The sequence below is a fragment of the Gallus gallus genome, chromosome 1, assembly GCF_016699485.2.
Source record: "Gallus gallus isolate bGalGal1 chromosome 1, bGalGal1.mat.broiler.GRCg7b, whole genome shotgun sequence".
In the NCBI taxonomy this organism is placed as follows: Eukaryota; Metazoa; Chordata; class Aves; order Galliformes; family Phasianidae; genus Gallus; species Gallus gallus.
This window is the reverse complement of record NC_052532.1, coordinates 181,189,494-181,212,398: the sequence shown is the minus strand read 5'-3', so window position 1 is coordinate 181,212,398 and position 22,905 is coordinate 181,189,494. Positions and strand designations below refer to the sequence as shown.

At 38.0% G+C, this 22,905-nt stretch overlaps 1 protein-coding gene across 16 annotated transcripts in view; it reads left to right on the top strand.

Moving 5' to 3' along the window:
* The window catches only part of GRIA4 (glutamate ionotropic receptor AMPA type subunit 4), a 222,562-nt gene that overhangs the window by 52,674 nt on the left and 146,983 nt on the right, over window positions 1-22,905 (top strand). For all 16 annotated transcript variants that reach the window (XR_005845305.2, NM_001113186.2, NM_205214.3 and 13 more), the window contains exon 3: window positions 19,507-19,746. Coding sequence is in view for 15 of the 16 variants with exons in the window: in NM_001113186.2 (NP_001106657.2) it covers window positions 19,507-19,746 (240 nt within the window). In the remaining variant the exon portion in view is untranslated. The remainder of the gene's footprint in view (window positions 1-19,506; window positions 19,747-22,905) is intronic.

Below are 22,905 nucleotides of genomic sequence, written 5' to 3'. Positions count from 1 at the left end.
GCTTTGTGTGAGCACAAGCAAATCCCGCTGACTTTGAAGCAAGGTGACCCCATACAGGACTGTGATGTTGTCTCTCAGCCTTTATGGCAATACAATTATTTAATCAATTGAAGTTGTGGTTTTGTCACACCTCATAGTGCACCCAGTCAATAACAAATGGTCGGTCTGTATTTCAGTTTTCTGTAAGTGATTTGGACTAAAATGTGTTCCTGATTGTGTTAATAACGTTATATCGTAAGATCAGCTGTGCACAAGCAAGCATGACTTTCATTTCCTTTTCGCAGTTACAAATTCAGCACAATGTAAAAAAATATGACTATAAGCGCAAATGTGATGTATAGCTAGGCTCATATTTTCAGAAGTATATTTGTCTTGATTGGTATTGTCATCGATACCCTGTGTTTTTAAGGGCATTTTGTGTGTTTTATTTTTGCTTTAATAGCTACACAGACTTTGTTCACGGCGGATAACTACTGCTTACAGTGCTCAGTTAAAATTGTGATGTCTTGCAGAGAAGTGCTTTTTAACTAATAATAAGCAGAGAAGAGTGCTTATTAACCAGTGTTTGATTATTTGCCAGCAGCGTCCTAGGCTGAGTGAACAGGAGCAGAGCTGGCAGGTCAAGAGAAGCAGCAACCCTGTGAGGAGAGGCTGGGGGAGCTGGGCATGCTCAGCCCCAGATGGCTCTGGGGGACCTAACAGCATTTGGGGATGGCTTTGGGGATGACATCCATCAGATATAGCTGGGCTTTTAAGTGGAACAGGGTGGGAATATGAGAGACAATGAAAATACGCTGAAACAACAGTGATTCTGATTGACCATAAGGGAAAAATTGCCCCCACGAGGACAGTCAAGCCGTGTCACAGGCTGCTCAGGGAGACTGTGCAGTCTCTGTCTCTGGAGGTTTTTGTCCCTGATCAGGTGAAGCCCTGAGCATCCTGGTCTGACCTCAGAGCTGAGCCTCCTGTGAGCAGGAGGATCAGAACCCTCCTAAGCACCCTTCACTTCTGAATCACTCTGTGACCCTTTCTCCATTTCTACCCTGCAACCAGGTAGTTTGAAATTTATTTGTTGTTTTTTGGCTCTTTTTTTTTTTTTTTCCTGAATATTGATCTTAATCAAGTGCATGGATGAAAAGTAGTATGATAAGGAGAGCCTGTGGGGGTGTGCTGAGTTTGCCAACACTCGAGATATGACAAGGAACTGAGATTTCTCTAGGCCTCTAAGTGCAATCTTTCCTGTTCTCACAGTCCACCAGCATCCCTATTCTCTAGCAAATTAAGTAGCTGGTTTGTTTAGGCCATCTTTTAGTAGTATTGTACATAGAGGAAGAATCATCCAGCAGAGAATAACAAGTGAAGCAGATGATCCAAACATTAGAAATCAAGAAAATACAAGAAGTACACTAGTAGATCTGGATTTCATGCAGCTCAGTTCAGTGAGACAAACATTAAAACTAGTAAAACCTGCAAAGTACAGTGACTCTCTCTAGATTATATTTGACTTTTGGCAAAGGAATAGCTGGTGCCAAGCAGCATCTCTTTCTTTCCTGAGCTATGTTGCTATAGAAGCATGAGTACTGTGGTAATTTCATAAAAATAGAATAAGAAAGAAGCTGTAGAGAATGTTGGGTTTTAAAAAGACATCTTTTCGGTGCTTCTGTGTGTTATTTCTCATATTCAGCAACTCTTCTAGTTCAAATCAAGCTGTGAAATATATTTTATGCTGTTGCTTTAATAGCATCTTTGTTCCTTTGTGTGCCTATGAACAAAACAAATCAATCAGGCTAAGGCTAGTCAGTTTGATTCTGCATAGCTATGTAGAAGAGAAAAATCATAGAATGGTAGCGTCATAGTCACAGAATCAGTAAGGCTGGAAAACACCACTCAGATCACCTAGTCCAACCACCGACCCTTCACCACCACGCCCACTAAACCACCTCCATCAGTGCTACAATGCTTTGCTCCATACATTACTTTTAATAAATATGCTACTATATATGTATAAAAACTGTTGTGTTGCAATCCTTATTCAGGAAAAAGTCCTCTCCGTTAATAATTTTTCCTTAAACAGATCCCAGAGTAAGGAAGACAGAGTCTCAGAGAGAAAGGAAGGAAGAACTTGCTTTATTACAGCTTTATTACAGCTTTTTTTTTTTTTTTTTTTTTTTTACATCTTGCTAGAATCATCAAAACTGAAAAAATGGTTTTAATATTATTTTATTTTAGAACTAAAAAGAACAGACTAATTGCATGGTTTTCTTTAAAATATTGCCTACAGTGTTCTGCCTTCTTCTAATAAGCCTGTAAGCAATATCAATCTGTTATCCTAAGGCAGTCAGACCGATCCTGCACAGGAAGTAGTTCTGAAATAGTTCTGCATTTCCGTGTTTGCATGATAGATTTGGTCTGGGTGCACATTTCAACAGTCACATTTCATCCAACAACTGTTCAGCCACTGTTACTGATTTTATTTATTTTTTTTAAATATCAAGAGACTTGGAATTATGAAAAAAGATATGCTAATTAAGACACTAAAATATTTTAAAGATGCACAAATGTTAATAGGCTTTGAAATAGGAGGTAGCTTGAGGCCGTAACTAACAGACCATTTAAAAATTATTAGCATCAGGCCCAGTGGACCAGTAGTAAAGTACAGCTGTCTTGTACAATATCTGCACAGCCCCTAGACCCTGACTTTTACTCCAGTGATCACAGCTGTGGACTGTGCTGAACTAATTTTGCTTATTTCTGCAAATGCCAGCATAGAAGCTGCTAGCCTTACATAATGCCTGGAGTGATAGATAGAATACTTTATTATTGGTATAGTAATCTTTACAGCAAATTAATTTAAGTACATCTGACTGGATCAGCAGAGACATGTTCTTGCATTATTTACATCAAGATGTTAAATGTTTTATTAATTTTCAGTGGTCTCTTTTACTGATGAAGGATAACAGAAAGGAAAATAGAGTGCATTGCTCATTTGGTTGATCGAACTATTCAGTGAAGTGAAGGGCTATGCGCTGGTCAGCCCTACAGTCTAAAAATAAAACGAAAAACACACATTTCTTTTGAGAAGAGGTCTATTTGAACATAAAGTGACAGCTATTTTGAATCTGCTCTGATGATTGTGATAAAGAAAAATATTTTGCAATGGCAAATTCTGTTTGACAATCTGTCTCCTTTCCCCTCAGGGCCCCACAGTACACCCACCTTTGGTCCGTTCATAGAGATAACAGGGTACCAACTAAAGCATCTCAGCTCCCTTCTTATCTCTGCTCTTTTTTAAAACCATCACCAGCATATTTCCCAGCTCAGTAGAAATTCCAATTATAGATAGTCCATTTCGAACTGCCGTATGGATGAAGCCCAATTTCTGCCAAAGAAGTGTGAGAACAAAATGAGAGGACTTGCGCTCCTGTTTTAAACTGTGAAGTTGTGGAAATACTTGTTTAAGATGGAGGCACAAAGAGACCTGAAAACTTGACATGGAGAAAACAAGAATAATGACAGATAACTTAAAAATAAATGGTATTACTGCTTTATTTTTGTTAGTCAGTTTCCAAATATAGAAATCATGATTTACCTTGAAAATGTACGTTTTTACAGAAATTAGGAAAACCCATCACATGTCAAAGGATTTGAAGCATTGCATAAGCCTAACATTAACATCTGTTTTAAGATTGAACCAGCAATTTCTGAGAAGCAGTTTCATTTCTTTGCAGTTATGACTTTAAACCAGTGGGTTATACTGACATCTTTTTGTGTATAGGGAAAGAGTGTGAAAGATTACTGTGACTGAATGAAAGATTCTGACATTACTGTAGTCAAAAATGCAATAACACAATTCAGTGATATGCTAGTGCAAATTGATTGACTTTAATGCCAGTTGGCAATTTCGTTCTTAGAGGAGAATATGCTCTATGTTAGGCAATTTCAGTCTTTCATGAAAGGTCATGTTGTTTACTGAATGGCTCTTTGACTCGAGGAGGACAGGTCAGGCCAAGCACTTTTACCTATATCCTACAGGCTGTTCTATTGCACCTAGGAGCACCTGTTGTGGCTAAATACACCATTTTGTTAGATTTTTTTACAGATAGAGTTATGAAAGAGATGATCATTCATCACAGAACTCACAGTGTGATTATTTCATGTAAAATAATATTTCATAGGTGGTAAGTATGCTTTATGAGACAAGATAAGCGTTCTCACATTGAATGTTAGATTGTAAGACAAAAACATGTTTATTTCTATAAATATCTTCTGAATGAAATAAACTTTTCTTCCTGTTCTAAATATGGAAAAGTATCTAAGTAACACAAATATGTTTGCCACAGTTTCAAATTCAAGTATTTTTCTTTGGTGTATTTGCTTTTTTCTTTTAAGAAACCAAATCATAATATCTTAATGTCATAATATCATAGTATTTTAATCTTAGTATCATAATCCACAGAATGGCTTATGTTGGAAGGGACCTTGAAGATCATCCAGTTCCAACAGCATACCACAGGCTGATTGCCACCCACCAGATCAGGTTGCAAAGGGAAGCTAAGTTAATGTCAGGCCCATTTCATAGTAGAAATTTATAAGTAATTAATAATATTATGAGATTAGAATTTGTGATATATAGAAATAGAAAATGATATCTTACAATATATATACATATGTGTTTATTTGTGTATAAAACCATTTCTTAAGTCTCATCTTAACTGAAAGGAATTATTTAGGAACAATATTCCCTTCATGGCATATAACTCTGAAACCTGCTTTTCTTATCAAGCAGTTAGAGCCTAAAGTCATTAAGCACAGGGGCATGACCAGAATCATCCATCTTGCACTGAGGTCTGCTGTAGCTGGTCTTCCCTTTAGAAGTTGAATGGCTTTCACTTTAAATAATCTTGATTGAACAGTTGAACAGTTCGTTTATATTTTATTTTTTTAATGGTAATTCCTTTTTCTCATTATTTTAATTATTATATGTGACCTACAGCCAATTAGGAATGCCTTTTATACGCTTAAAAAAAAAAAAAAAAAAAAAAAGAGCAGAAAGATTCATTTTTCAGTGAAAGAAAAACATCTTGGTGTGAAAAACAAAGGTAGTGGAAGATACATTTCCAGTAATCCACGCCAAGCATTTGATTTTCCATCTTGCTATACTGTAGCTGATTCTCACAAGCATGACTGTGGGAGGCTAAGAAGACACACGGGGGAAAAAAAAGGAAAAAAAGAGGGAAAAAAAGAAGAAAAAAAAGAGATGACTCCGAGTTTCTTATGCCTTGGACTTTTGTCTGGCCCTATGCACACAGTAATCCGTAATGTCATTTTGATAATGGATGTCCACAGTAAGCAGAATCTGCATCTAAAGGTCCCTTAGCTATGGTCACTGCATTATCTAGGGGAAAACAGGCAAGCTACAAGATGCCAAAAAATCTTCATTGCAGCAAGATGATCATAACAAAGCTACATTAAAAAAAAAAAAAAAAAAAAAAAAAAAAGTACAAGTGAAAGCACAGGCTGTTTGAGATTTCAGCATCAAACATCTGAAGTTACTGTGATTTGAGGATGCACAGAGTCACCCAAACAGTCTATGATGTAAACTTCTGGAAAAGCAGGAGATAAACTGTTTTGATATGGTTTTGTTTTTGTGAAGTTAATAGTAGTAATGCTTAGGACATTTGAGGGAGGGCTGAAATATGAAGAAGACAGTGATGCAAGAAATCTTAAAGAACTCATGCTGAACAAACCAGTGATGGGTAATATTTACAATTATATTAGGGATTCTTTGAAAGTATTTTTTTCATTGCCACAACTTTGTATGGTACATAAGTATTGTAATCTTTGATTTTCAGATTGGGATACTGAAAGTGACATGTCTGTAGCCAGTGGCAAGTACATAGAATGTGAGTTAGAGTGAAAATGCACTAACACCTTTCTTATCATTTAAACCACCATCTCTGTGGCACTATTTACCAGTTCATTAGATCAAGGCTGGGAAAAAGAGTAAAAAACAATGAGATCATAAAATGTATAGAGTATTTCTAGGAAAAGCCAGAAGCATCTAAGCATTCTGGGACAGTCATCATCAGTGATGGTAAAAAGATACAATCCAACATAACTCCACATATCCAAAAAGTACATTCTGGATGTACATGAAAAAATAAGTTTCACCTTTTTTTTTTTTTTTTTTTTTTTTTTTTAATTTCTCAGAGATGTAATATGCAAGAAAAATAATGGAAGAGTGAAATCTCATATCTAGTGGAAATAAAACCAAAATCCTCAAATGTGAGAATACAACAATTAGCACTTTGCATATTTTGATACCTGAAGGACTTCTAAGAAGATGCCCTTGATTTGAGAGTAGGTGTGGCAGAGCCTTGTGCACCTTCTCAGCAACTGCTATTCTTTCAAAGCAGCGTCATGGGCTGCAGAAGGCAGGAGAAGAGTTTCATTTCTCTGTCTTGGAAGGAGGTTTCTTTCCCTGACTAAGATATATATAATCTCACGATGTGATACTTTGTTCCATTTACATGAAATGATACCACCTTCAAATTCTGCTTTGTGCCATGAATGGAAAGGAATGAAGGAAACAGAAGGGCAAACAACAAATCCTATCAAAAATATTCAGAATCTCTTCTTATGGAAGTCCCAGCAGTAAGCAATCATGTTTTCTCGCTTTTTATAAGATACTTAGATGTAGGAATAACCAAGAAAGCAGTTTTGTGTTTAATGCTTTTCAAACAACATTTGTGGTATATGTCTTTTGACATTACTAAGGCAAAAGAGAATCCAAGATTTTACTCATTCTTCAGGTGAATTTTCCTGCATTATGTGAAGAAAAGTCAAAGTCAGTTGCGAGTGACTGTTTTTTTCTGTCTTATATGTCTTTCCTTAGAAGCTCGTAGGGCACGTAATAGCATGGAATGATTTCAGCCCAGTTTTTTCCTTTATAGGTCAGTGGGACATTGTTGAGATGAAAAGTCTAGTCAGAGGTCCAAGAGCATTATTCACTCCACCGGTTTGCAGATAGCCAAAATAAATCAGAAGCAAGGTATTAAATATCCAGTGATATAGCTAAATACATAGTGTTATTTTTGAGGATATTCTTTGGCAGTTACATGAATCAAAATGAGCAATACTTCAGGTCATTAGTGAGAGGATGTGGTAGTGTGAAATCTGCTAGTGAGGAAATAAAGTAGTCAAAATCCCAACTCACCTCAAACAATGTTCAAAAGCGTAGGCTGGACCAACATCACTGTACATCGGGGAACGATCTGCCTTAGCTATGTGATTAAGGTGGAAGAAATGAAGACACAATTTTACCAGTAACATAAAAACAGAATTACAGTGGAGGATCAATTGACACTGTTCTTAGGTACTATTCCAAAGATAAAGCTCTGAACCAGACAAAAATCTGCACTCCAGTTTTAATGACAAACACTTTCGGACCTTCAATATAAATGCAGGACCAAGTTAGACACATCTTTCATAATTTCCTATCTTCTTTTCCTTCCTTTCCCTACATGTTTCAGAGATCTGGGGAGAGATTGCCAGTGTCAGAGGGAGCAGTTAGGTGACTACTCCCCTTTTAAAGTTGCATGGAAGCTCAGTAACAAACTTACCTCAATATTTCAAAAATTCCTTTATTTCAGTTTCTAATTTCAGCAGAGTTCATGTTTTGATCTAGTTCAGTTGAATTAGAACACAAGGTTTGACTTAAAAAAACACTGTTGTTTCCAAATGTGAGGTATAAATAATGATAATGCTGAAATTGCATCCATTGAACATTTTAGGTCAGGAGCCTTAGCATATGCTTTAATATTTTGTTACAGCTCTCAAATTTCCTACTAAAATCAGTAAATTCCATTCAGTGACAGCTTTGCTTGCAAAAGTACTGCAGAATTAGCATGTTTCTCCAAAAAGAAGAAAAAAATGTGTGGTTTTTTTTTCTGTGTGAGAAGTACTAATACTTGTTCTTCTGCATAAGAAAAATCTGCGACTAAGTAGATATGATGTTTAAAAATATACTTTTACCTAATCAACTACACATTTGATTAGATGCCCTCCTATTTAAAATAGTTCTGATTTTTTTTTTCAGTTCTTCTGGAAAGAAAAATATCTGCTTAAATGTGCTGATTTTCTCCCTTTTCAAGATAAAAAGGAATGGGAAAGCTGTATATTGTAGAAAATTGGGCCATCAAAGGATTACGTCTTAAAACAAAATTCAGACTTGTCTTTGTTCTGTTTCATTAAAGTTGGATGTGGGAAAAGGTTTTATAAAATATTACATTTTGGGGGGGAAATCAAGTCACTTTTTTTTTCCTCTACAAAGGAATGTCTGGATGAAGTTCAGACTGAAACAAATACCATGTCATGTAAGAAAAAGAACCAATGAACAGCAAAAAATATTTAATCACACAGGCAATCTAGATACATTATAAGCCATGAATTCTGTAGATATTCATAAGTGATCAAGATGAGCTTTCCCTCAGCTAACAAACTAAAGCTTTTTCACACAGATCTCTAACCACCACGTGAGTATCTGAGTTGAAATGTTGACCCTACTGAAGCAACTGGGAATTGTACCACTGATTCCATCATGTTTAACTGTTAGTCTACTTTAATTTCCATGCAATCTGTTATGCCTCTTTAAGTTTCTATTCTGAAGGAAAAAAAGAGATAAGTGTGGACATTTTGTCCTTGAGAAAACCTGACAGAATCATGAGAACTTTTTACCAAATCCATTGGTTTTAACATTTTCTAAATACTTCCTGGAGTTTGAAAAGTCTTGCAGTACACATGGTGCTGATATTTTTTTGTCAGTTTTTTAACATAGCCAAAAAAGAACTTCTGTACCAATGTGGATTTTCATCCTTATGAAAGGTAAATGCTGCATGTGGGTTCTCTGTGCAAGAGTGTTCAAAGAGGAAGCTTTGGTTGAGTTAGAGAAACGTATTTAGGTGCACAGCCAGATGGCTCTAAATGCCAGACCCATGGTGTGCAGACTTGGTCACAAAGGCACAAAGACAGGGTTATTTACTGCAGAGAGAGATGTTAAGTACTTTTAAAAATTAGAAAAGATTTGTTAGCATTCAGCACATGTGAAATTCATGAGAGGAGTTCTATCAAGTAGATTCGCCAAGGCATAACGGAAAGAGAAATTTTATAAATAAACCTAGTGGAAAATGTTTCTTGTGTAAAAATGTTCCATTGGATTTAAATGATTTGGAATTAGATTTTAATGAAAGTAAAATACCTTAGTGGTGGAGAAATGTTCTGATGGAAATTACTTGAAGATTAAAGCAGTTTTCCTCATAGAAATTTATGAAAGGCTGAGCTATTTTGTGTTCTCCATCAAGAAATGAGAGTTGTCAGCACTTTCCAGGAAAACAGAGATACATGGTCTGTATCAGAGAAATGCCTGCAGCCTTGGCTACAAGAAATCTGTGCCCACTGTGTGAGGTGGATTTTCAGTCAGCTCCAAATCACACTGAAGCTACAGATGGACAGGGAAGAAAAACACATATGGAAAATTTCTCCAGTGAAATTTTAAAAATCTATAATATTAAATGTAGTTACCTAAGTATAGATGTCAAGTCTTCCCTAGTTGCAGTCTACTTTTATTGCCACAAGTAAGAGATGCATACATACAGCAGATGAATCAGAACATCCATCTTAAGCTTGGACGATCTATTTTCTGAACATACTTCTTCCTGTTTTAGAAATGGGAAAACAACCAAAAAATACCTTTTTGGTGGAGGCCTCAAATATGACAGTCCTCTCATCTGTTCCTGTGTGCATATATACCTAAAGGACATACATGCTCTTTTCACAATTTTGGGGGGGCTGGCATGGAAGAAGCTTTAATAAGTGTATTAATTTGAGAAGAGCAAAGCATGCTCCACAGGAGGCATGGAGTTCAGCAGTTGAATCTACAAGTCAGTCATGCCTGGCCTCTATGGCCCTTTCTTTTTTGTTATTTTGGGCATCCCTCAGAATAACCTTCTAAAGTTAATGTTCTGTAACTTAGTGACCTGGTGCAAGACATCGCACAAAAAACATTATAATACAGTGTTCATACAGATTTTGAAAGGGGAAAACCCTGTGCATGTTAATTAAGCTAATTCAATTTCTTTTTCCATTCAGTAAGCAAGAAATGTATTATCATGTCCTACTGTTATTTCAGGAACTTGAGTAGAAATAGCCTTTTAGAGACAATTCACCAGAACTGTTTCTGGAAATGTAATTATTAATTAAAAAGTGTAACATATCTGTGGTATAGTATGGCTTTGCAGCATTTTCTCACATCTGCAGTTGCACAAACAAAACTATACTTCCCAAATTACTGTATGAAATAGTAAACCAAAATTTTCATTGTTACTAGGAAAGTATTTTTTAATAAGCTGGCAAGTCATTTACAGATACTGGTAGAAACCCACTGTTATGGGTTAAAATGTAAAGGAAACTCATGACTTTTCTGTGACTCAAGTTTGATGGATCCACCTGCAGATTTCCAAATAAGTACTCCTGCACACTCTTTACTATGTGTTTAATTCTATTTATGAAACTAAACATATTAACCTCTAGGACAAGTGCTTATGTGGTCTGTTTCTTTAGGTTCTGGAATTTACTACAGAATTACAAAGTACAGGTCCATTCGGTTTAACATAATAATTTATATTGAGTCTCACCCAGAGGCAACAGGTGAGAAAGTTGGACTATGCTGTTAACCAATTTCAAACATCTATAAAGATGCTGGCCTTTCTGTCAACTGCTCATAGTCTGAAATAGACCAGGCAGTTGAAACGCTGGGAACTGAAAGATGGTAATTGTAGAATATCCTGAGATGGAAGGCACCCATAGAAACCACTGAGTTTAACTCCTGGCTCCACACACGAATGTGAGATGATTTGACCTGGAGTATGAATTTAGTTTCAGAGGTTCATTGCCTGACATTAATTACTTCACAGAATCACAGAATGGCCTGGGTTGGAAGGGACATCAAGGATCATGAATCTCCAACTCCCCCGCCCCCCACCACAGGCAGGGCCACCAACCTCCACATTTAATATCAGAACAGGCTGTCCAGGACCCCATTCAACCTGGCCTTGAACACCTCCAGGGATGGGGCATCCACAACCTCTCTGAGCAGCCTGTGCCAGCACCTCACCACTCTCATAGTAAAGAACTTCCCCCTGACATCCAACCTAAATCTTCCCTCCTTCAACTTAAAACCATTTCCCCTTGTCCTGACATTATCTACCCCTTCAAAGAGTTGACCCCCCTCTTGTTTATAGGCTCCCGTTAGGTACTGGAATGCTGCAATGAGGTCACCCCGCAGCCTTCTTTCCTCCAGACTGAACAAGCCCAGCTCCCTCAGCCTGTCTTCATAGGGAAGGTGCTCCAGCGCTCTGATCATCTATGTGGCCCTTCTCTGGACCCTCTCCAACAGCTCTGTCTTTCTTGTATTGGGGGCCCCAGGCCTGGACTCAGTACTCCAGACAGGGCCTCACGAAGGCAGAGTAGAGAGGGACAATCACCTTCCTGTCCCTGCTGGCCACCATTCTTCTGATGGAGCCCAGGATACCATTTGCTTTCCAAGCTGCAAGAGCACACTGCTGGCTCATGTTAAGTTTTTCATCCACTAGGACCCCCAGGTCCTTCTCTGCAGGGCTGTTCTCAAGGACTGCTCCTTTCAGTCTGTATATATGCCTTATAATTGTTTAACTATATTGTACAAGAATAAACATTTAAGATAAATAAATATTTGAGGATAGAGTTTCTGATTCAGTTTGTGCTTTTTTTTTTTTTATCAGAAAGATCTAGTCTGTTTCTGTTCCCCTCAATCATTAATACTGTATTAAACTACAGAGCAATAAACTGATTTCTGTTACAGTAACAGTGTAATACTATTTCCAGATAGAATGCTTTAGACATTGTAGTACCAAAGTATGATGTCTGCTTCCTGAAGGTAGACAAAGATAATTTTTTTTGCCTAAAGAAATTTGTGTTGAAAGGGCAAAAGCAGATCATGCAAGATCTACGAAATTGAAATCATCATGGTTATGATGCGTATTTCTTTCACTGGACAGAGAAAACATAATTTACAAGAAACTTTTCCATTTTCCCTTTATTTAGATAGCAGTATTTAGATATATCCCTTTCTATGCAATACTGTTCTTAAGATAACAGTAAACTAGTCCTAATATATCTATAAAGTTTTTAATATGTCCACTTTGTATAACACTGTCTTCTGTTCTATAATTCTATCCATCATCTCATATTAACAATTTAATTGATGAACGTACCTCATTGAAGTGGTCTCAGTGCTTGGAGTTTATCTTAATGCAGGAGCATAATTTAGTGTAAAATCAGCAGTCTTAAACATAAACTCAAGGAAGAGCACATTTGTTTGAAATGTATTCTTGATTTGGGGCAAGATGACTGAAAACTACATGGGGATTAATCTGGATCACTTCCCTTGTGATGCAGAGCCTTACCTGACTTTGTGTCTTCTTCCAGGAGTTGAAGGTCAGTGTAGGGATCAGATGGAGGTGGATCAGGGAGGACACAGGAGAAATAGATGTTGAGTTCTGTGCAGAAGGAAAGGAGACCTGTTTTGACAGTTTAACAGGGAACTCTCATCTCAAAGCTGTTTTAGGAGTTGTACTTAATCTCTTCTTAGGTCTTGGAGCTCTCATGCATATAGCTTGATAAATCATTTGACCTTGGGAGATAGGTCTTTATTTGGATTTAATAATTTTCCCTTCTGTGCTGCATTTCAACTGAAGAGCTTGCATCTTCATAAAACTAGTCTGTTCCTCGTTGAAGGAGATCAGTAGGTTATGAAAATTTGCCCACTACTTTTACTTCAGTGCTGGCAAACACAAGAGCTCAGCAGCAGAAAAAAATGGAGAACATAAGAGTGTGATCTAGGGCTTGACAGCATTGCAGTCACTCGTCAAATGAAAGCCTTCATATGCTACTATGGTGGCCAGGAAAAATACATACCTACCTACATATTTTATATGAATCTTCTGGAGCTGAGAAAGCATGTTCAGCTTCTGTGGCAGGATTAATGTAGTGTGGGATGTATCAGGGATATCCATTGTAAGAAGAGACGAGGAGCTGCCCCAGTTTCCAACTAGTTGTAGTGAGTTCCAAAATGGACCCACAACTGGCCAAAGTTGAACCCATGAGCAAAACTGGTGACATCTCTGTAATAACATAGTTAAGAAAGAATAGCTCAGCTGTGAGACAGAGGGGTGAGAAAATGAGAAATAGCCCTGTAGCCACCAAGCTTGGCACAAAAGGAAGGCAGCAAGTGCTCCAAGCATATATTTTTCCCTGCTGCCCAGCAGAGGCCCATGGTGAAGAAGTTAGTCCGTACAGCCCATGGAGAGTCCACGCAGGAGCAGGATCCTGGCAGAAGCATTTGTCTGTGGAGAAAATCCCAGGCTGGAACAGTTTTTTGAACTGGGGTTGGTGGGTGACCCATGCTGAAGCCATCTGTTTTTGAAGGACTGCACTCCACATGAAGGACCCATGCTGGTGCAGTTCTTGCAAAAGAACTGCAGACCATGGGAAGGATCCGTGTTGGAGCGGTAGGAGCCAAAACCTAGAGGAAAGCATTTTTAAAAAGAGGTCAGCACACTGTTTCAGAGCTTGTGCCCTGGAAGTCTTGGAATCATGGCTGTGAATGATCGTTCTGCTACTTCCCCGTTAGGCTGTGAGTTGGCCAAATTCCTGCCTGTATGGTATAAATACTGCAAACTACCAACTAAAATTTATACTTCCAAAATTACATTGGAATGCTTTTACTAGACTGTATTTTGCCAAGCATAGTTTAGTCCATTTATAATAAGTAAAATGCTTTCAGAATCATAAGAGAAATAAAGAATTGGGAAATCCAGGTAGTCATGTTTGCCTGGAGGCATTTTCTGAGAACAGCAGTGAGGTAGAATGCAAATTCTCATGGCTTTGCTGATTTTTGTGGTCACTGCTGATTACTGTAAAATTGATTCAGGAGCGCTGCAGCATCTCTGCATATGTTTAAGCCTAATCTCCAAAGTGTCATAGGCACATTTTCTCTCTGTGGGTATTGAAATGAGTAAGAAAAAATTCTAATAACCTTCTTTGTCTTAGCATTTCATCTTATCAAGGAGCAAAGAAGGACACTATTCAATAACTTGCCTGTCTTGATCTGAAGTATAGCAGTTTAAGCTTTCTTGGATTTGTTATTTCAAGAATTAATGATAGTCAGGTAATGTTTTATTGCATTTGGAGTGTAGGCTGTGGCAAAGACAGTTTGCTTAGAAAATGCAAAGAGTTATTCTTCTGTTATTTTTAGTGAAAGGGTTAATATCATGTTTAATGACATTTCTAAGACTTTTTTTTCTGTCTTGTCTTTTTTCCCCATGTCTTGAGAATGAATCTGAGCTTTAACTCCACCAAGGGGACCATTTCACAGCTTGATACTGATTTCTTGAAATTTTCATCATGTAAAAACCTACTGTATGGACCAAAAGTACTTTGCCTGCATAAAACTGGAAAGAATTCAGGCCTTATTACCTTATAAAAGGTTTTATCTAAACCAAAAATACATTTATCAACTAGTGCTCATGCATACATTGTAGATTCAGCTCTCTCAGTTGGTAATGTCAACTGGACTGTGCTTGAGAATGGGGGTCCTGACATTTCTTTACAGAAAGAGTTGTAGAAACTGGAGTAATCCTTTTGCAGAGGAAAGTAGCTTGCAGGATGTGATTACAGAACAGAATGTATGATTATAGAAGAAAGACATAATAAACAAATGTTTTAAAATCTTTATTGGTAAGAAATCTGGAGGTAAAGAGGTGGTTTTGTTTTTGTTTTTGCATAAATCAGAGTCTACATTAGCACTGCCAGTGAGAACTGAGATTTGCAAAGGATGTTGATACAACTGCAAAAGGTCATTTAGATCTATAAATATAAAGGGAAAATATAGGGAAATAATTGAGACTAGTATACTTTGATGATGGAATGAAAAATCATGAAAATCTGGATATAGATTAAAACTAATGGGTTCTTCACATTGAATTTCAGTCAAGGATGATGTTGACCTTGAAAGAAGAGGCCCAGTGGGTAATGGGAATGGGGAAATTGCCCCTTTTTTCATGATTCTTGAAGAACTGCTTTACTGAAAGGCAGATGCAATAAAAAATGCTTCTTAGAGCTGTTAAATGAGTTGTGATACATATGATCAGTGAATAGAAAGTATAGTACTTATTTTTAAAATGGACATAGAACCTGTCAGCCATGCAACATCTAGCATCAATAGTCTGTAAAGTAATAGGACAAAATTTTATGGAAATAAAATTTTAAAATACAGCTTAGACTTAAAATGGGGTAAAATGCAACCAGGAATTAACAGGATAGAAAGCATATGATTAATCAATAAATTTCTATTACCAAGAGACTAAAGTAAAATAAGCATGCTCCTAAGGAAGGTTATCTATGAAAATAGACACAAAGAGGAGAATTACAAGGTAGGTGTGGAACTACGAGTACAGTGGCAACAAATGCTAATAGAAAAGGTTGTACCAAGCTGGAGAAGCATAACTGATGTCAGGAAGGTACTAAGTGACTGCTTTTATAACAGTCATGGGGTTAAAAAGTCACAATACACTGATGGAATTGGCTCGTGAGGCAGACAGACATCTGTAGAAAGTTCAGAGTAGACTAAGAAAATAACTGGAAGTATATAATTCTGAGGAGTATGGCAATAGATGTGACATAATGGAAAAGTTGTACACTGGTGACTAATAAGCATACTGTGCACTAAGCAGAAACTCATCTTTTGAAAATGACCCAGGAAGACAAAAGAACACAATTTTGATCCTGAGATGATTGTCAGCCATTGCTGAGATGCACATTTAAAAAAAAAGCAATGTGATCTTAGGGTATGTCAGCAGAAGTGTCTTACAGTAGAGATGGGGAAGTAATGCAAAAAGAAGCAGAAAGCCTTTGATTGAAATTCTGGGCAGGTTGTTCATCTGTGTTCAAGACAGACGAGATGAAACTGAGAAAGTGCAGAACAGCACTTTTTGGGATGATTAGGGAAATGGAGAGCCAGTCATTTGATGGTTTTAGGAGAATGTATGCTGTGTGGTCCAGCAAAGCAAATACTGAGGGCTTTGTAAGAGCTGTATATCAACATATTGAAGGAGACCTTTGAAGAAGAAAGAAAGCTTTTTAACCGTTAAAAGTATTTATGTATATTCTGACTGTGAAAATCTTTAGATTAGGGGATGAAACAGTGGGGCAATACATAAAATCCCAGAACTGCCCTCCAGTGACTTGTTCCAGTTCTGGCTTCAGATAAATCTCTGAAATCTAAGGAAAAAAAATGCACAAGTTTTATTTTCACTCTTCATGCTATAGTATGAAATAATTAAAGCTGAACTGATTTGAATAAGAATGTTTGCTAAGAGTGCATGTGGTACCCTGACTGTGCTGATCTGTCTGGGTAACTGTGACCTCCAGGCTAGAAGTGAGGAGAACTCTTCATAGATGTAATCTAGTTAAAAGGGCATGTCTTATGTTTTCCCTTGTTCAGTGTGCATGTAGGAATGGGCTGGCAGGAGAGAGGATCTGCAACAGGAGAACACAAGAAATACATACATATGATGACATGCTGGCTGTTCCTTTCTTATTTTTCTGTGACAGTGGGATAGCTAACTGATAATTGACACACAGCATAAGCTGTTCCATACTTCAAGAAAAAAAATAGGGTGTTTTTCATCAGGACCTTATTAGTTGCTAGAAAGGCTGTACTTACTCAAGAAAATATCCTCATGTCTGTTTCTATGTGCATACATCAGTAAGCCCTTATGCAGTCAGCTGAAATCAATAGAAATCTTTCTTTATGTCTTAAATGATCCCAAGAGCAAATCAAAGTTCAGAATATGTATTAAGGTCATTTGTTTCTTGATTTTGAGGTTGACACAGAGTAGAAATAAAAGGTTTGGGGCAACAGGCTGGTCACAATGACTTACATTTTTCATCAACTGGTCTCTTAGAGTCAAAAAGATGGTTCATGAAGTAGTTTGTTATTTTTTCAGTGTCTGTAATAGTCTTAATGCAGAATGGGGGATCAATGCTTAAATGTGAGTGAAACTTCTAAGTTGCTGTGATTTAAAATGTCCAGATTTCACTCATGAGATTGATGACATTTTTGTGATATTTTTCATATTTTGAAATGTGAACACTTTTCTGCTTAGAATAATGTAAATGATCAAACCCTGACAGTATATGGAGCTATGACTAAAACAGCATATGTTGACTTTCCACTGGCATGCAAAAACATATTATTTAGTTTCTAATTTATTTTGTAACTAAAAACAAAAACAACACACACAAAAAAACCCTATTGATAATGCAATATTCTATGAATAGATTCCAAAAGTGACAAAATGTTATTCTGATATTTATGAAGGCTGCTCCAAAAGTAATGCTTCTTATTTATTTCTGTGGAAACTACAACAGATAAAAAAAGCACAGTAGCACTATGTGATAGAGCAAATTTCAAGCTACAAAACATTACTTTTCAACGTAATTGCCACCATCATGCATGCATTTTTGTCAGCAGTGAACAAGAGCCTTCATGCTATGCTCATAAAAATCCGCACCAGTGGACATGACCCACTGTTTCACAGCTGCTATGACGGCATCATTTTGCCCATGCAGTCCATCTTCTATCAGCCTGAACAGATAGAAGTCAGAAAGCAACAGATCCGGACAATACATTGGCTGTGGCAGAACAGTCCAGTCAAGACTGGCAATGTACTCCATGGTCTTCAGACTGGTCTGGGGCCTGGCATTATGATGTTGCAAGAGAAAGATGCTTTTCTTCTCTGACCTGACTGTGGAAGTTTGAGCCTTCAGCTTAGTCAGCTTTGCAATGTGGCGATCAGAGCTGAAGGTTTGTCTGAGTTCCAGGAAATCTAGAAGAATCACTTTCCTATCCCAAAAGACAGTGCACATAACTGTGTCTTAAACTTTTTGCTCAGTGAGCATCACCGTTCTGTGCACTGCTATTTTGACTCCAGCTCATAGTGGTAATACCACATCTCATCACTGGTAATGATGTGATTTAGGAAACTGTCACCTTCAGACTCATCTTGGTTCAATGGGAACTGACAAACTTGCACACAGTGTTTTTTCTGTTCCTGTGTGAACTTTCATGGGACCCACCTGGCACAAACTTTGCGATATTCCAATGTTGCCACAATTGCTTCCAACAGATTGAAGCTGATATTCAGCTATATACACAGACCGTTGGTTGTAATCCACTGATTGGTGTGGTTGAGCTGATTGAGACCCTCTTACTTACGTGCTGTGAAAGCTGTGCATGGCCATCCAGAATGTGGGTTTTCTTTCACATCATTGTTACCACTGCTGAAACACACCACCCATCACCTCACTGTGTTCACATCCACTGTTTGGTCTTCATAAACGTTTAGCAAGCATCAGTCATAGTATCATAGAATCACAGAATCACCAAGGTTGGAAAAGACCCACAGGATCACCCAGTCCAACCATCCACACATCACCAATAGTTCTCACTAAACCATGTCCCTCAACACAACGTCCAAACATTCCTTGAATACCTCCAGGGTTGGTGACTTCACCACCCTGGGCAGCCCATTCCAGTGCATGACCACTCTTTCAGAGAAGTAGCACTTCATAACGTCCAGCCTTAACCTTCTCTGGCACTGCTTGAAGCCATTCCCTCTAGTCCTATTACTAGTTACACAAGAGAAGAGGCCAACCCCCAGCTCACTACAACCTCCCTTCAGGTAGTTCTAGAGAGCAATAAGGTCTCCCCTGAGCCTCCTCTTCTTCAGACTGAATAATCCCAGCTCCTTCAGCCACTCCTGTGATCCAGACCCCTCACCGGCTTTGTTGCACTTCTTTGAACATGCTCCAGGGCCTCTTTCTTCCAGTGAGGGGCCCAAAACTGGGCACAGTACTCGAGGTGTGGTCTCACCAGTGCTGAGTACAGGTGGACAATCACTTCCCTGTTCCTGCTGGCAACACTGTTTCTGATGCAAGCCAGGATGTAATCATGTCAACGAGTGGCATTTTTTCCTCATTGAGGGGTTTAGGTACACACCTTTGCTTCATCCATCTTCCACATCAAATGCAATTCAGTTAGACTGCTCTTCTGCTGCCACCTGTCACACAGCAACAAAATGTAACAGAACACTGGTGGGAAGGTTCAGCCTCTACCGCAATACCACCACCATCTGCCTCTGATGTTGAGAACCAACATCATAACATGGGAGGCATTACTTTCAGAGCAGCTCTTGTATTTATTGGTTTCAAGAATGAAACACACATAAATATTGAAGTTAACCATACAGGCAGAAATGGAAATTTTCAAATTATAAAATGAGGAGTGTTGGAGTAAGCATGTATTTACAGATTTTGTCACTAAATGAACTCTCTCTTTTTTTCTTCCAGTCTGCTCCCAGTATTCTAGAGGAGTTTTTGCCATTTTTGGACTTTATGATAAGAGATCAGTACATACCTTGACCTCATTCTGCAGCGCCTTGCACATCTCCCTCATCACACCAAGTTTCCCCACTGAGGGTGAGAGTCAGTTTGTGCTGCAGCTGCGGCCATCACTGCGGGGAGCCCTCCTGAGCTTGCTGGATCACTATGAATGGAACCGCTTTGTCTTCCTGTATGACACAGATCGAGGTGAGTTGGAACCACTTTTATTGTATTAGTTCAATTGACTTTTCCAGAAACTGTGTATTTTTATACGGTATTGAAAGCTTGGGGAGTCAAATTTAAGTGTTCTTCCATTTTAAATACCTTTCTCTGGGCAGTTCTGTCACTGAAGGAAGAATTCCTTCGCCTGCAAACACCGGCCATTGAATGCAAATAGTAATCGACCAGCTAAAGCCTCCACTTCAAGTCTAGAATAATAAAACATTTTAATTAATTTTCGTGAAATAAAGACACAGTTCAGTAAGCAGAAGTGTACAGCTCGGTTCACTCTTCAGATCACTTCGTAAGTGACAGCAGTAGCAAGAAGTGGGGAGGCCTGACCACTCTGCTGCACCTGCACCAGTGTGAGCTGAGATGTGAGCAAGCCTCTCATGCCTTGGGAGATCAAGACAGGCTCACGGAGTGCATGGCCCTTAGGCTGAAGCAGAGAAATGAAGGGTGATGCAGAGAGGACATGGCAGCAGCCTTCTCCATGCGCTACTCCTTTCATCTGGAGTTTCTTCAGTGATCAACCTTACTTTTCTAAGATTTATAATGCATTACAAAAGTATACACTTTTTATTTGCGTTCTCCATTCCACACTGCAGAGCATCTCAGAGGTTTTGAGTGGGTGCATCACTGCATCTTGTCATTTACTGCCTAATTGAGAAGTAAAATCTCACTTTCTCTATGTTGTGTGTGATTATGATGCCAAAGCATTTTGCCTTGGCATATGGAAGGGGATTTAGCCAACATGGCTGAGCTTCTGGGAAAGAGGCAAGATTTTTATGTTGATGGCTTACTTTCAGGGGAAAAGTGATGCATGGCTGTAGTCAAATAACTATTTTACTACAGCCATTTCACCGTAGCTGCCCATGTGGACAGACTATTCTGAACTGAAGTGGCTTTATTCCAGAGTCATTATTCTGCAGTAGAAATAGGAAATCATACTGACCTAACTAAATCTGTTTAATTATATCATTATGGCTATAGAAGTCAATTTTCTGGTATATACAATCACTAAATTTTAGTGAGTTTTTAGTGAGTTTTTAGCACTGCATAAATACCTGAACTAAAAAAAAAAAAAAAAAAAGAAGAGTAATACACTAAAATAAAAAGGGATTGCATTGTTCCATAATTGCTGGCGCTGTTTTTTTGTATTTTGTTGGTCTGTTGGTTCTGTTTGTAAGTTTTTTGCTGCCCTTTTTTTCTTTTCTTTTTTTTTCTTCTTTTTTTTTTCTTTTTTTTTAATGTTTGCTGGTCCAGTAAGGGAATTTTTGGGAAGCTGTTGTTTTAGAGGACAACATGTTGAGTGATGCCTAGTTTGACACTGTAAGTCACCTTCAATATATGAACTACCACAATTACAGTCACAAATAGCACACATCTGGTAGTGTTCCATGAGCTTAATCATAGCCCCCTCATAATGTCTCTAGCAGTGCTATATCAGAACTAACACAGCTAGATCAGTGAAGGAATTTTGGCCATGCCCAATCAGAACTAACATAGCTACTTTAGTGAATGGTGCATTTATTAGCAGCAGGTTACAGGTTCTTGTGGATTGCCAGTGATAATTCACTGTCTGCAAAGCGTGAGTTTAACCAAAAACAATACAAAGCATGTGCAAAGAGCTAACAGTAATGCAGCCTGGCCAGAAGCACACTAAATTATAAAACAAACTTTACAGTGATTACTGCATTTCGCAGGGAAGCACTCAGCATAACCAAGTGTGTGAACCATACCGATGGGTGTCCCTATGGGCAGGAAGAAAGGCTTGGCCTGTCAACTGATCACAGATGTATGCAGGTGTTCTACCAACTTGTCTGAGATGATATCTTCCCTAATCTTTCCCTCTCTTAAGCCATTTTTATACTATTTATTACTCTACAGGTGGAGCTTGAATGACTCTGGTCATACGTACCGTTCTTCTGATTGGTGTAAAATTTTCTCATTTCACTTTTAAAGGTACAGGTTAAAAAATCCAAAAAATCTCTTAGTGAGGGGTGGTTGCACCTTGAATATGGGTAGCTTTTGAGACAGAGGAGCATTTTGGCATTACAATGAGTGTATAATGACCAAAATTCACTCAAAGCATGGCATTTTGTAAAATAAAAGTGACAGACTTTTGGCCTGGGATAGCGGGTGGTTTTATCAGTGCCTTGCCACCACCAAGTCCCCATCCCAGCATTGTTCTTCTTAGAGTCAGTACATCACATTCTCCTGATGTCACCGACAACTAAGGTTGCCTGGGGAACTACTATGAATTACAGAACTTGGCTACAGAATCCCCATTCTGCTCTACCTTCTGTGCTATTTAATGGCTTTCCATTACTTCTGTACACCTATGAACAATCGGTACCTTAATTTTAAGTGAACAGTGTTATACTTTAATTTTCAAGTTGCCTGTAGCAATTATTCCACATTCTAGAACATGCTAGGTAACTATAAGAAAAGAGCAAATAATGAATTTAAAAGTGTTCTTTTCGAGAAGCTGTGATGGGGAGCAAGAAAACAAGTACACAGTTACATATGTGATCCTACAAGTTCAATAAATTGTCATGAGAACAGCAAAACCAGCAGTTGCCTTTCTTATCTAAATTCACATGCTTAATTAGATTGAGCCATCATTTTTAAGCAGGCAATATCACACCAAGGGCAATTTCAGAACATCATCTGTAACAGTGTGGTCAATAAACAATTCTTATGGCACTAAACTCAGCAACTCTGAACTCATCAGTGTGTCTTTGATAAAGAGATGACATTTGCCACATGTATGCAGAGATTGGATTTTCTCTCAAAATTTGAATAGGTCTTGTGACTCCATTTAATGCAGGAGAAGGTAAGATGTTAAGTACCTTTAAGTATTAGGATAACTGTGAAGATATAATAATTTTCACTACTACTCCACAATACAATTTTGAATGTGGAACTCAGATATGATATGGGGAAAAAAAAAAAAAAAGTAAATATTTTTTAATTTACTATAATCAGAAAAAAAAAAAAGAAAAATATTGCTCTTGAATCACCATAGGGTTTCTGTGAGACCAGAACTTAGTCACGTCCAGATGTTTGCCAAATAACCTTCCTCTCCATTCCAGACATATCCCTGTCTCTCTGAGCAGCTCCATCCAACCAAACTGCAGGGAT